The 14,666-nt window shown below is 36.6% G+C and overlaps 1 protein-coding gene across 2 annotated transcripts in view; it reads right to left on the reverse strand.

The window, feature by feature from the left end:
* Nucleotides 1-14,666, reverse strand: part of CEP43 (centrosomal protein 43) — a 47,435-nt gene that overhangs the window by 11,448 nt on the left and 21,321 nt on the right. Inside the window, exons 5-9 of one of the 2 annotated variants that reach the window (XM_063307604.1) lie at nt 13,899-14,036; nt 13,380-13,463; nt 7,029-7,085; nt 1,457-1,671; nt 251-360 (exon numbers count right to left, since the gene is read on the reverse strand). In XM_063307604.1, the coding sequence (XP_063163674.1) occupies nt 251-360; nt 1,457-1,671; nt 7,029-7,085; nt 13,380-13,463; nt 13,899-14,036 (604 nt within the window). The remainder of the gene's footprint in view (nt 1-250; nt 361-1,456; nt 1,672-7,028; nt 7,086-13,379; nt 13,464-13,898; nt 14,037-14,666) is intronic. The other variant, XM_063307614.1, reaches the window with a different exon arrangement.

The following is a 14,666-nucleotide window of genomic DNA, read 5'->3' on the forward strand; positions in this document are numbered from 1 at the left end:
TTTGGAGAAATGCTACTTCAGTAATGAAACAGTACATCTTGTTGCCAGCTATCAGTTCTGTATTCTTGCAATGCATTAGCCATCACAGCCAGTAAGTGTCTATTCTCTTACTTTCCTTATACAATAGAATGACAAATGGATTAAATCTCTGATCATGTAACACAAGCTAATCATGAAATTTAGGACGTGGGAGTGCCAATTTCCATTACATTCTGTTCAATACAGTAAAGAGATCTACATCAATACTTACTGTCAGACTCCTTTAATGGAGGTACTCCACTCAAAGAATTCAGACCACTCTTTACAGGTAATGAATCAGAAAGAGATGCAACATTTGCTGCTTTGTTGTAGTCATTTTTCCTTTAATAAAAAGGGGTGGGAAAAGCAGTCATCTTCGAACTACTTTACCATTCACTTATTAATAAAATATTGCATCTAGCAAAATGAATAGTAACTCCTGCTCAAAGGGTTGAATGTAAAGTTCTGTACTGGTTTCTTACTTAATCTAAGACTTCTGCCTGCTTTCACTTATAGGAAGATTCTTTGTAATATTTATGTCACAGAACTATTGAGCACCAACATCAATAGTTCTGTGAAAAAAGAGATTTGATTGTAATATAATCTGTATACAACTAAGCTAGAATTCTGGATTTAGTTAAACATTTTCTTCAGCATAGAAGGCAATTCTGAAGGGACATGGTTTATAGAGAGATTAATTCTTTGAACCTGTAAAAAATAATTTTCACTAACTATTACATTTTACTAACAGGCTTTTAACTGTTTCAATTCTTAGCTGAAATTGAAAAAAAAATGCATACATAATGGAAGTACCACAGTAAGAGACCGAAAAATGAAATGACATTTTAGCATATGAAAAGGCTTAAGCATATTTCATGACTTATCATTCTGAACACATTTTTATACCATGTAGGCAGCTGCTCCTAGTGCAAAAATGCATTTCTAGAAGAGCTTAAAAAGTCAGTTTTATATATCACATATTACAAAGATGCCTTGCATGCACAGAGCTTACTATAGGATCCTCCAAGCTGGAACACTAATGTTCTGGCATTGTCATCTTTTGCAGACATATCAAGGAATCATGGCTTCATTATGGTCAAATGCATTTCCATAAATAATGTAAATATTATTTACATCAAAAGGTTCTACTGAAAATAGGAAACGTATTTTCTATTTTTCTTTTTAAAAATATTTCTCTTCCATGGTTTATTCAGGCAGGAAAACACTAGAAAGGTTTTAGCAGTACAACCGATAGGTTGGAAAATTCAAGAAAAGGTTTTGTAGTGCTAAATAGGAAGTACAGCAAACTACTCATCAATTCTTTTGTGCAAAAGAAAAGCTTCTAAAGACTACCCTTTATTTACTATAAAATTAAATACAGCATCTTTCAAATTAAAAAAAAACTAATAAATACATTAGATCAGTATATTTAACTTACCAACCATACGATCGTTCTGATTTTGGTAATGGATCATCAAAGAAAGAATCTCCCCCTGCATCTTCTTCTGTTGCTAGATTAGTTTTTTCTTTGGTATCTATTTCTTTGTTTGGTTCAGAAATTAGTTTTATTTCATTTGGTAAGAAGTGAATGCTGCCTTTGCTCTTTGCTTCTCCAGACAAGATGCTTGTATCACTATGACTGGTTTCAATAACCTTAAAGAAATTACACATTCACTTAAATAAAGCCACAGAATCTGTTTCCTTTGTGATCTAGTTTTAATAATAGGAGAACACAGAACAATGGATCAATAATTTATATGATTATTGTGACTATGGTATCACATTAATAGCCTCTTCAGATATATGCTGCAATATACTGCAGGTGTAATCAGAGATCCCAATTCCAGAGCCTTGTAAAGTTAAAAATAGTTTTCTACTTATTGTTATTAGTTTAAAGTACCAAATACTCCCACAATGAATTTAATTAGCAGTATGTAATGCTAAATAAATTGACATGTAAAATAAAAAAATAAAAAAACCCAAATTAATAAAAGAATAAGAGGTTAAGAAGAGGTTAAGCACTCTTTCCCACTCCCTTGTTAATTTTTTCCCCCTGAGACACTCAAGTGGTAAACATGATGTTGTAAAATGTGTATTTCCACTCTGAATACTGCAGAGTCTGAGTACGATGAATAGAAAAAGCTATTTCTAGTTAAGGCAAAAAATTAACCACTGAACACCTGTTGTCACGCAATCACTTCATAAACAAGACCAGTAAATATCCTTAAAAAGATCTAAAGTTCAAAAATAATCACACATGGTCTTACTTTTTCTTTGCAAAGGGTATGAGAAACTAGAATTACTTGATGTATTTCCTATTTTTTGCTCAAGAATATCAAAGATGTAAAATTATAACTTGACTATAGTCAGTCATAGCAGCGCTAGACGTCATGTTCAATTATTTCTACAAGTTGTCAAGTCTCCATTGTTAAATTGCCACATTCAACATCTAAAATACATAATTTACAGCAAGGAAAAAAGGAGGGAAACATTAGCTTATAAACCACCCAGAATTGTGTGAGAATGAAGTGATTACAGATATGGAAAGTATAAATAAATAATAAATAAGTTAAAAAATAAGATCCATAATCATACACCTGCTAAATATATCAATGTTTCCAACTTATACACACAGAAACAGGAATATTTTTATTAAATTAAAAAATCTCAATAGTAAAAGATCAAGAAATCTCTCCTTCAAATTGCAACTTCAATACCAAATTATATTTTTTCTATACAATTTGAATGGAACCTTTAAAAAAAAATGGAATTACATATAACATGTAGTTTCACCCTATCACTAGCCCATGAAGAATTATTTTTCATCCCAAAATGGGTTCAACTTTTAATAACACACTCGCTAACACTTCTGTATCAGTAACTAATATGGATCAAAATGTCTATTTAATATAAATTATATATTTTATGTAAAGGAAGTTATTCAAAACCATCTACTAAAAAGAATACCTTGTCAGTTCAAACATAAATGATTTCTGGCATTAAAGAAGTGGCAAACAAATGACAGGACATTGAAATCTCAACTAACTGCCCAGAAAATAAAACCAGAGTTCCCTATTTAATTCTGCTAAAGATACATTAGCACAAAAATAATCCACTGCCAGCGAAGATAATTTTTTATTTTTAAATCAGTTATCAACCAGTTTTGGTGAAAATAAAGTATCAGCTAAGTCTTGACTGAACTGAGTGGCAGCTAGAAATCGCCATTTGTCTAGCTCTTCTGTTAAGGGAGAATAATAATCCTTAATAGGTCAGGAATAAGGAAAAATGCTTGTGTATTTTCATATCACATCTCTTTACTAATACCTTTTCCAAGACTGCTTTTTTTTCCTTCCTGCTGCTTTTTTAAAGGGTGCAGAGAGAATGAAGGTGGAGCTAGCAACTAATATCAATTTCTGTTATACTTTAAATTTCCCAATTCCATGTTCTAAGATACTGGTGAGATATTCTATCATATAAAATGATGCATATCCACCATAACTGAGATTCTCCAATTAGTAGACACTGGTCAGTGAAAATACTCAGGTAGCTTCTGAATTTATTTTGTTGGATGGATGTTAATATTAATATCTGAGGACAAGAACAGCATGAGATCCAGCTAACCATGTGTTCAGCTTCTTGGCTTATTACATCTAGACGCAACAGAATGACTGGATAAATATGAAAGTAGTACATTTTTGTTTTAGAAGCTGGTCTTAAGAAGATGGCATTACAAACATTTTTGAAGAAATGTCTTTTGGGGAGAAGCAAGGATTAGGACAAGTTAATCACCAACATTCTCTTCCTGAGCTTCAGTGATCAGTTCCTGATCAACTCCACTCACTGTAGGAAAAAGGTGGTATTACAGGTTCATTCCTGCAAGAGTTAAATCTGGTTTTGATACAGTAGGGCCTTCCAGCTTTGCTATTGGGTGTGATCAAGCAACACTCAACCCTAGTTACCAACCGTGACCAAGTAACAAAGAAACAATCCTGATATGCAATCCCTGACAGCTACTACCTGCAAAAATGTATGCAGGCTAAATATTGCAAGCTGGGCATTTGAGTAGTTTTTATATCATTAACCATGATAGTTCTTTACAGAGGATGTGAGATAGACGTCAGAGCAGGGTACAGTAAAAACAATCATACAATACAATTAAAAAAGCACCCAAACAGCAGAAAAAAACAACCATTAAAAGACAAATACACAGGACCCGCCACCCACTCTAACCCAAGGCCTGGAAAAAGAACCAGGTCCTCAGAGCTACGTTAACCACCACCAGGATGTGGGCCAGATGTATGTTGAGGGGGATGGTGTTGTAACAGAGAAAACATGCTTCCCAAGTTCCTTCAGGTGACACTGCTTAATGGATGGTACTTACAGTATAGCAACAGGGCTGTTTTTGAAAAAGGTTTGGAAACTTCAGCTGTTGCTTAAGATGACCATTAAAATAAGCATTACAAACATACAACTAATAATTTTATTCCTGTTAGTTTTCCCAGTCAGTTGCCCAACAATTTAAAGTGTTGGGTTTGATCTTTAAAATCACCATGATCTAGAACTTCGTTAACTGGGGGATTCTACCTATCCAAATCTTGAAATAGTCTCTCAAGCACTGACTAATCCTGATTTGTGAGATATGGTAAGTGGCTATGAATAATGTCCTTTTCAGGAATTGCCCCCTGATTGTATAATATTCTCTCATCAAAGGTTTGCTTCGCATTTACTTTAAAGTTCTTCCTGCACCTGGTAAAAATATGCTTTATTTTCCAAGTCATTTAATCAGGTGGCAATTCATACTCTTCGGAGTTACCCTCTAGCTTTCAGTTTATATTGATTCAAATTGAGTTTTTTTTCTTCTTTGTACTCTGATACAACTAGTTCCCCATCTTAATAGGTGTATTATTATTTGTTGCTTTTTATTCTATTTTTTACTATATACTTTTTTAAAAAAAACTGGCATCTATCAACTTGTGATCAAATACAGCAATAAATAAAACACTGCTGAATCATCTGTTTCTTACTTCCCTATCCTACTAGCCAAAGGACAAGCCCAAAGATAGTAATTATCCTGTGACAAAGAGAAATGGCTAAAACTGCTACCTGGTTGTTATATCATAGAAAAGCAACACCACACCACAGAGAAAATTTATTTATTTGTCAAATTTCTCTGCCGCCCATCTCATACACAACAAGATTAAATAAATAAATAAATAAATATTTACAGAACTTGTCTGGCCACCCACCTAATAGAATGATTCTAGGCAGTGCACAAGTAATAAAAACAGGATAAAAACAAAACCACCCTTCCCCCCAGGCACCAGACCAGCAACTTTCCAGCTCAACCCCCATCCTAGCCCAATGCTTGGGGGAAGAGCCAAGTCTTCATGGCCTTCTGGAAGGCTAAAAGGGTAGGGATCCCTCAGATCTCAGGTGGAAGGCTATTCCAAAGGGCTGGGGAGGCCTCCAAGAAGGCACACCTTCAAGGTCCCATCAGGTGACAACATTTAAGAAAGGGGACCTGGAGCATGTCCACCCTATCTAAGCTAGTAGAACCAGCAGATACCCTCAGGGAAAGGCAATACCCCAAATAACCTAGACCTGTGCCATTCAGGGCTTTAAAGGTGATAACCATCACCTTGAATTGCACCTGGAAAGCAACTGAGAGCCAGTGCAGCTCATGCAGCAGTGATGTAACTCAGGTGAACCACTGGGCATCCAAAACTGCGTGTGCCACTGCATCTTGCAGTTGCAGCTTTCAGATGGTCTCCAAAGGCACAACCCTTAGAACACATTGCAGTAATCCAAACAGGAGGTGACTAAGGCATGAGTGACTGTGAGCAAGGCCTCCTGGTCCCGAAATGGGCGCAATTGGTGCACAAGATGAATTTGTGCAAAGGTCCCCAGGCCACGGCTGCCAACTGCTGTTTTAGCAGGAGCTGCGAGTCCAGGAGGGTCCCCAAATTGCACACCAGATCTGCCAAAGACCCACAACCACTCCATCTTGCTAGGGTTGAAGGGCAGCCAATTTCTCCCCATCCAGGCCCTTACAGCCTCTAGGCACTGAGCCAGCACCTGAACAGCATCACTTGTCCAGCATGGGTTAGAGATGTGTAACTGGGTATCATCAGCGTACTGATGATCTCTCCCATCAGCTTTGATGTTAAATAGGAAGGGAGAGAGACCCGAGCTCTGAGGCACCCCATCTAACAGGGGCCTAGGGCTGGACCTCTCCTCCCACACCACAATTGACTGGTACTGGCCACAGAGAAAGGAAAACCACCGCAAAACAGTGCTTCCTAATCCCTGGAGCCAGTCCAGCAAGATACCACGCTTGATGTATCAAAAGCCCAGGAGGGCCAGGACAGATATACCACCCTCATCCCAAGCCCTCCTACAGTCATCTACAAGTGCAACCAATGCTGCCTCGGTACTATAGCCCAGCTTGAATCCTGACTGAAAAGAGTCTACATAATCCACTTCATCCAGGGCCCTCCACAGCTTGGAGGTTTCGTATCTCATTTCTAGGCCAACCTGCAAATAAGATTGGGGAAGTGCTTCAAGCGTTTCCAGGTTTCTCTGCATTTTTTCGTAGGAAATGTCATGTAGGGATTAGTTTACAAAAATCAAGAACTGATAGTATTCATGAACGTTGCCAATTAAATTATGTAAGTATATGTATATATTAAATTTAGAGGATTCAAATGTAAAACTTTTTGATACAAAGCATCAGCATGTGGAAACACTTAACTTATTAAGTCATTAGGGAACCAGGCAAATGGATACTTCATAAGTATTTGTAAACCTAATTTAATTACATACATTTCCTTAAATGTACATAAAATCATGAATATTGTGTGTCTCAAAGTACTTGTTACTCCTGTACATTTGTGAAGTTAGTTTACCAAAATGCAATTGAGCCAGTTCCATTTACTTTTTAGTGCAAGCTGCTCCTTTACTCAAGTTAGAAACAGAAGCACCTGCCAGGTTCTTCTGCTCATGCATTTTACCTGCTCAGCTGTGTTCAACCACCTTTTCTGTTTACGATGTCCTTTATACCTTGGTATCTGAACATAAGAATAAAATAATGGTATAAAAATGAAATTAAATTGTATGTGGGTTATGTCATGTAAAACTAAATATTAGTGTGACAAAATTATACTGTGTTTACTAAAAAAAAACCTTTTAAAATCCTATTAAAAATATTGATTTGGTTTGTGGAGTAACACATTCACTGTAAATGAACACCACCATGTAAATTCCCTGCCACTTGAAAAAAATAATTGACTTCTTCAGATGAAAACACATTAGATGAAGAATGAATCATGCAATCTAATCAGGCTGGTGATAGTCTCTTATATAGTAAGCATTCTATGTTTTATTTTTCTGTCCAGAGCACTTCAGCATTTATATTAGACAGTATCATGCCTATCTAGGGTGCCCTTCTCTGAGCAAAAATGGAATTAAATCCAGTATTACTAAAGAGTAATTGACCTTTCTCCATTTAAAGCACACATATTTTTGCATTTCATTATTAAGACTTCAACAATCCTTTAGCCATTTACCAGGAAATAAATCCATTATGCAAACTGGATGTTACTTCCAATTAAACATTAACGATACTGATAATTTATCTTCTAAATAAAGTAAAAATGTTAATCTGTGATCTCTGTACCCTTTTATTATCCCAGACCTTTATAATATTGCTGACATTTCTGGCAAAACAGTTTTAAGAACTGTACTGCTGGTCTGAGAGTGTTTGTTTAAGTATATGATTTGTTTTGTTTTGTTTTGCTAGGGCTTTTTTAAACTGTTTAAAATGTCCTGGGTCCACCAATTTTTCTTGTCTGAGTTTACTTTTCTACCCTGACCTCACCCACTTTCTGAGTACAGTTTTCAGTGTGCAATTCTACAGTAAACTGCAGCCTTGAAAAGAAGAAAGGTTTCAACCTCTGAAATAGAGAATGTCTATTTTTCTTCCATAGAAAACGTACCACTTCATGATGCAGTATTTTAAATGTCTTTGGTTATGTAGTTTCTATTACTATTTACAAAATTATGTTTAAAATTAACATAATGATATGCATCTTGAGTTGAAAATTCAGACAGAACATCCAAGCTAATCAACATGATTTGAATAAAACATATTCATAATTAATTATGAAGTGCTATACACATTAAAAGCACCATTCATCTGCTTAAAACAGCATATGTAGCTTTAGCTTTAATTCAGACTGTATCATGGTTATATTATTATATTAAAATATAAATACCCCTTTTTTATCACTGATTATTTAGAGCAGTTCTAGTAGACTTCATTTTTAAAGCATTCAGTATCTTCCAATAATTTATCAACCAAAGAAAGTGTGAAAAACTATGAGTCATGTAGCCTGAAATCCAAAGGGTCTTCTGTCAACCATCATTGGCAGTGTTGCCATCACAATAACATCACACCATTTTATATGTGGAAAAACATTACAACCATGCTGGGCAATACGAAAGTTGCTGCATAACTCTCCAAGCAATGGAAGAGACTTCTCTTTTATTAAAACATTTTGTTTTAAAATTTAGAGGTCTTCTGAAAAACTGAAACAAGCAGCTGGTGAAAAACAACTGGGCTGTATTTCACAGTGTATTTTTATAGCATACAGTGCCATCTTGCTTTCAGTATCTTCTCTGCAACATCTGACTTACTAGAAAATGGAAACAGATACTATCATGATTTTAACCTATTCTGATTACTCAAGACCTCTTTGTAGAAAAGATGTTCTCCATGTAGACTGAAGGGGAAAAAATGCCTCCCATGAATTTCCCTTCCCTTTCCACAATACAGAAAGGGGCTGGAGAATTTAAAAACATGCTTTAAGTATGGGAAATGAGGAAAGTATAAAAAAGAAGCTCAAATCAGCTCCACTCTAACTACCTGGAGTATAAGTTGGAGGGAAAAGAATACACAGTCAGGCTATTATGGGGTATTAAAAAAAATTACAAGAAATCAAGTTTGGCTGTTCCGTGCTGCAGAGTATTGCTGGATCTGCAGTTATACAGCATAATCTTACTTAACAGACTAGTGGCAAATTCTGATCTAGCATACTGCTTCTACATATAGTCATTGGGATCTATGTTCTCCATTCCCAAAACACTATATTCAGGCTAAAACAAGGTATCATTTGTTATCCTTCATCTCTTTAGTAGAGATGTTAGCTACACTGAATAGATTCTCTCTGTTGCAGCCACAGCTGCAAGTATTTCATCCAGTACAGACTCTTCTCCACTCCACAATGGAATATTATTCTTCCAACAACATTTCTAGATTTCATAGCCAACGTGATAACCTTCTCTCTCTCTCTCTCTCACACACACACACACACTCAAAACTGCCACGGTTCCTGAAATGAATGTAAAATATCTCAGATTTGCAGTCCTATCTGGATTAGATTGTTCATTCCTCTGGTTCTGCAAATCCTTCTTTCCTTGTCTTTGGTTTCTTAAATTCTGCCTCACATGTTGCAAAATCTCATAACTCATAACAATCTCATGTAGTCAAACAGAATCTTCCAGAAAATATTCATGGTTTACTCAGCGTGTCTATAATCTCATAACTAGTTTACTTCAAATGAATGCGACAGCACCGTAGATCCAATTATACTAAAACGAAAAAGAAACATGTTAAGAAACATGATGCAATCTCCAGAGACATGGAAAAATAAAGAGATTGAAAATACATTAGAACAACAGACCATGTTTATCACTTTGTCTTAAAATGTATTGCAATCAAGATCAAAAAGGATGGACTAATTTTTAATAGTAACTTTACTAAAAATTACAAAGATAAAAACTAATACAAACTAAAAAATAAAAGAAAACGAAAAAACAGAAAGTGCAGAAAAGAAAAAATAGAAAACTAGAAAAGAAAGAAAAAATAAGAATATAGTAAAGCAGAAAAAATATATAAAAAATGACTTCCCCCTTCATCACAGTAAGTATAAACCATTTTAGTAACTTATCACCTTCTTTTAAAATATAACAAATGACCTCTTCTTCCCATATCCCAAAAGATGGACTATTTTCAATATTCTTTTGAAAAGTCTATAACTATAATGAGGTACGGAGAGCCAGTTTGGTGCAGTGGGTAAGGCATCAGGCTAGAAACCAGGAAACCATGAGTTCTAGTCCCGCCTTAGGCACAAAGCCAGCTGGGTAACCCTGGGCCAGTCACTCTCTCTCAGCCCTAGGAAGGAGGCAACGGCAAACCACTTCTGAAATCTTGCCAAGAAAACTGCAGTGACTAGTCCAGGCAGTCACCAAGAATCGGACACGATTGAATGGCAGCAAAAAAAGAGGTATAACCCTTTTTATTATAATATTATATAAATGTTATATCAATTTAATACTCTTTCTATTAGAGGTAATTCTAGATGGCTAAGAGTTTAAAATAAAAGGAAATAAAGCTATTAGTAGTCAAACTTAAAAGACCTCACTAAAGAAGAGGATTTTTCCTGAAGCAGTTGCCTGAAGAACTAACCAACTGCCAAGAGAGTACATTCTATAGCTTGAGAATTATGTACAGAGATACTTCTATGTATCCTCCAAACAATGAAAGTTCAGTATCTCCAAGAACATCTCTCTTGCCAAACTTAAGTTTCTATACAAATTCACACTAAGTCCCTCAGATAGGTAGGTCCTAAACAATTTAGAACTGTACAGATTAAAATCAATGGCCAGAAAAGCAATTAAAGCTGGTCTTTCAACACAAGCATGATTCCTGTTATTATGCAGTAGTGAGCAGCTCAGCTATCATATTCTGCACTATCTGAAGCTTTTGGACACTCTTCAAGGCACTCCCACAGACAGCATATTGGATTTTTTTTTTGTTTATTTGTTCAGTCGCTTCTGACTCTTCATGACTTCATGGACCAGCCCACGCCAGAGCTTCCTGTCGGTCGTCAGCACCCCCAGCTCCCCAAGGGACGAGTCCGTCACCTCTAGACTTCTCCAGGGTGTCCAGTCTTCTCATTATGTGGCCAAAGTACTTCAGTTTTGCCTTTAATATCATTTCCTCAAGTGAGCAGTCTGGCTTTATTTCCTGGAGGATGGACTGGTTTGATATTTTTGCAGTCCAAGGCACTCTCAGAATTTTCCTCCAACACCACAGTTCAAAAGCATCGATCTTCCTTCTCTCAGCCTTCCTTATGGTCCAGCTCTCGCAGCCATATGTTATTACAGGGAACACCATTGCTTTAACAATCGGACCTTTGTTGTCAGTGTGATGTCTCTGCTCTTAACTGTTTTATCGAGATTTGTCATTGCTCTTCTCCCAAGGATTAAGCATCTTCTGATTTCCTGACTGCAGTCAGCATCTGCAGTAATCTTCGCAGCTAGAAATACAAAGTCTTTCACTGCCTCTACGTTTTCTCCCTCTATTTGCCAGTTATCAATCAAGCTGGTTGCCATAATCTTGGTTTATTGAGGTTTAGCTGCAAGCCAGCTTTTGCACTTTCTTCTTTCACCTTCATCATAAGGCTCCTCAGTTCCTCTTCGCTGTCAGCCATCAAAGTGGTATCATCTGCATATCTGAGATTGTTCATGTTTCTTCCAGCGATTTTAACTCCAGCCTTGGATTCTTCAAGCCCAGCATGTCGCATGATGTGTTCTGCGTACAAGTTGAATAGGTAGGGTGAGAGTATACAGCCCTGCTGTACTCTTTTCCCAATCTTAAACCAGTCTGTTGTTCCGTGGTCTGTTCTTACTGTTGCTACTTGGTTGTTATACAGATGGGATTAGTCTGATATATAAACCTTAACGGTCAATAGCTGGAAATTGAGAAGCATTCCTGATCTGCTTTTCCAGGAGGAATGCAACCCCATGTATAACAATTTGTGACCATTCATCTCGTCTGGATTTCATTTGAACTTGTTTCCCCTCATCCATATCACCCCTGAACCTCCGCAATAATATTGATTACATCCTTGGAGCCAGATGGTAAACGTTAGTAAAACTGATTGTTAGTTATCCACCTGTATTTTATTGCTTATATCAATTTTTTTCCTTTCTTTCTTTTTTCTATATTTTCTATATTCTTTTAAACCTGTATTTAAATCAACATTATTTCTATTCCTTTTTTCTTCAAAATAGAGAATGGATTGTTGCCAAGATCTTTCATTCTAGATGACCTCTCTTCGCAATTTCATGTAGATACAGCATGAGGACAAGATGAAATCTTGTAGGATACTACAGGCCAATGACCTAGATGTCAAACAGCAGCCTCACAGCACCACCTTATGAATATTTATGGCCAGACGCAGAAGACAACACTGCAAGATAATATCCCCAAATTTCACAAGGTATTATCAAAAACCACAAATACAGGCTGTCATTGCTTAGCTACAATTGGGACTGGCAACTCTGTCGCTAAGTGAAGTGGTTGCTAAGTGGGAAATCACGTGACTGTGATTGTGCTTTTTCCCCCCCACTCCCCCACCCTTTGGAATACTCATCCCAGCAGCACTGGGATAGCTGGCTCAAAACTGACAAGACAAATCAGTTTGACACCTTCCGCTTTTGTTTGCCTCCTAACACTCCCCCACCCTTTGGAATGCTCACCCCAATGCTGGGATAATTAACAAGAAGGGAATTAATGTTTGCATTTACATTCCTTGGAAAGGAAGAATTACACAAGAGAGTTAGAATTAACAAGAGAGTTAGCAGCACATAATGGGGAATATACATCAAAACAAATGTGCTGGCACTGGCAGCTGCAAGTGCGCTACGCAAATCGTCCAGTGTATTTCTCATTGTGTGCCTGCTTACTCTCTTATAATTCCTTCCTCTCCAACCTATCTGCTCTGCGAGGGGGGGGGGGAACAGGTCAGGCAGTTAGGATTAAACAGGGGGAGGGGGGTATTCAACTGAAGGTGGAACCCCTATTACAACCATGAAAATCTCCATAAGCTGCCAGTGATTAGGCCTCAAAATAGCTTTCAGCAGTAGAATAGTTCAAATAATTTAAAACAAAGATTTGCTAGGCTGAAAAGCATGCAAAGGCATCCTCATCTCCAGTGTTGTCAACTACAAGTCAGCAGGTCTTTGAAAACAGTGAAGGACCCACTGTGCTCTTCCCACTTAAAATCGGTCTGTCCAATGCATTTAAAAATAATGTGTATAATTTGTATACTAGCACATTTCTAGCTCTAATATATACACATATTTGTGATATTGCTGCTATGGTAATATCTATGTTCCCCTGTAAGTACCCTACAAATACAAAAAGTATTTGTAGACTAGGTGGTGAAGACTAAATCATGCAAGATTCTAGAGATATCACTCTTAAAGATATTCTTTATTTTACTATTCCAACTTACCTTACTTGGCACTGAGAGTATATTAGACCTTTCATCTAATGATTTTGGAGGTGAATGTACATTTTCAGATACTACTGGAGCTACCTAAACAGAAATGTAGAAAAACAATTAATATAAAGCATGATTTTATTAGAATACCATTAAGCAGTATGGATATAATGGCCAGTATAATCTAGTGGATAAGATGCTGGACTAGGAGTAGGGAAATTTAGTCCTGCCTTAAGCCAGATGGGCAATTTTGGGCCAGTCATTCTCTCTCAGTCCTAGGAAGAAGGCAATGGCAAACCGCTTCTGAAAATGTTGCCAAGAAAACTTAATGGGTTTGTTTGCTTAGTCACTAGGCATCAAGACTGACTTGGTCACGCATACAAAAAGTGCTATGGACATACTCTCTCCAAAGGAAGCAATACAAAACATTAATTTAAATAAATACCACTATTTCAACAGTAATTTGCTCTTCAAAGTACCTACATCAAAATGAAGAATTCATTAACTTAGTTAGGATGATAACAGTCTTACGTCTACACTGTTAGAAATGCCTTTTTTCTGCTGACATCTTCTGACCACTTCCAGTAGCAAGGGCCCATCTACTGGGGCTTTAGGTTCTAAGATACCCAAGTCTTGAGCTAAACTTTCTCGAGGTTCAAGTCCATTTAACTGCAAAAATACAAACACACACATGTATACATATATCCAACTCTAAGCCATAGGATAATTCAGTAGTTCTCTATTTTTTCCCGTTTTACAACAAATTGAATACAAAACATTTGCATGTCAAAATTCATAGCAATAACTTCCCTTTTACAGCATACAGATATCCATGCCATGTATGTCTTCTTCTAAGTTGCACCTCCCAATTTTTAATTGGTCCTATAGAATTGTTCTATGGCCTGTATACAAATCTGAGAACATGATGTGGGACAGGTATTACGCTCTCTCACCTCCCAAGTTCTTCTCCAGCTTGAATTTTAAGCTAAGTGAATGAGCTCTTCATTGGACACACCAAACCCAAATTCATTATATGTACTAAAATAATGTGTGTGTGTGTGTGTGTGTGTATGTATATAATTCAGGATAAAGGGGAAAGCTTTATTGTAACCAGGGTTGGACTGGAAAAGGAAAAAAAAAAGTTCATTTATGCTTTGCAATGTAATTGTGTTGTGGTTAATACTATGGTATAATATGGATTCCTATTATAGTAAGTAAATAAATATCTTTATTATACTACACTATGTTATGTTACATTACGTTATGTCACATCACCCAGAACCATTCAGAAGTGGGCTG

Source organism: Candoia aspera, chromosome 1 (genome assembly GCF_035149785.1).
Source record: "Candoia aspera isolate rCanAsp1 chromosome 1, rCanAsp1.hap2, whole genome shotgun sequence".
Classification (NCBI taxonomy): Eukaryota; Metazoa; Chordata; class Lepidosauria; order Squamata; family Boidae; genus Candoia; species Candoia aspera.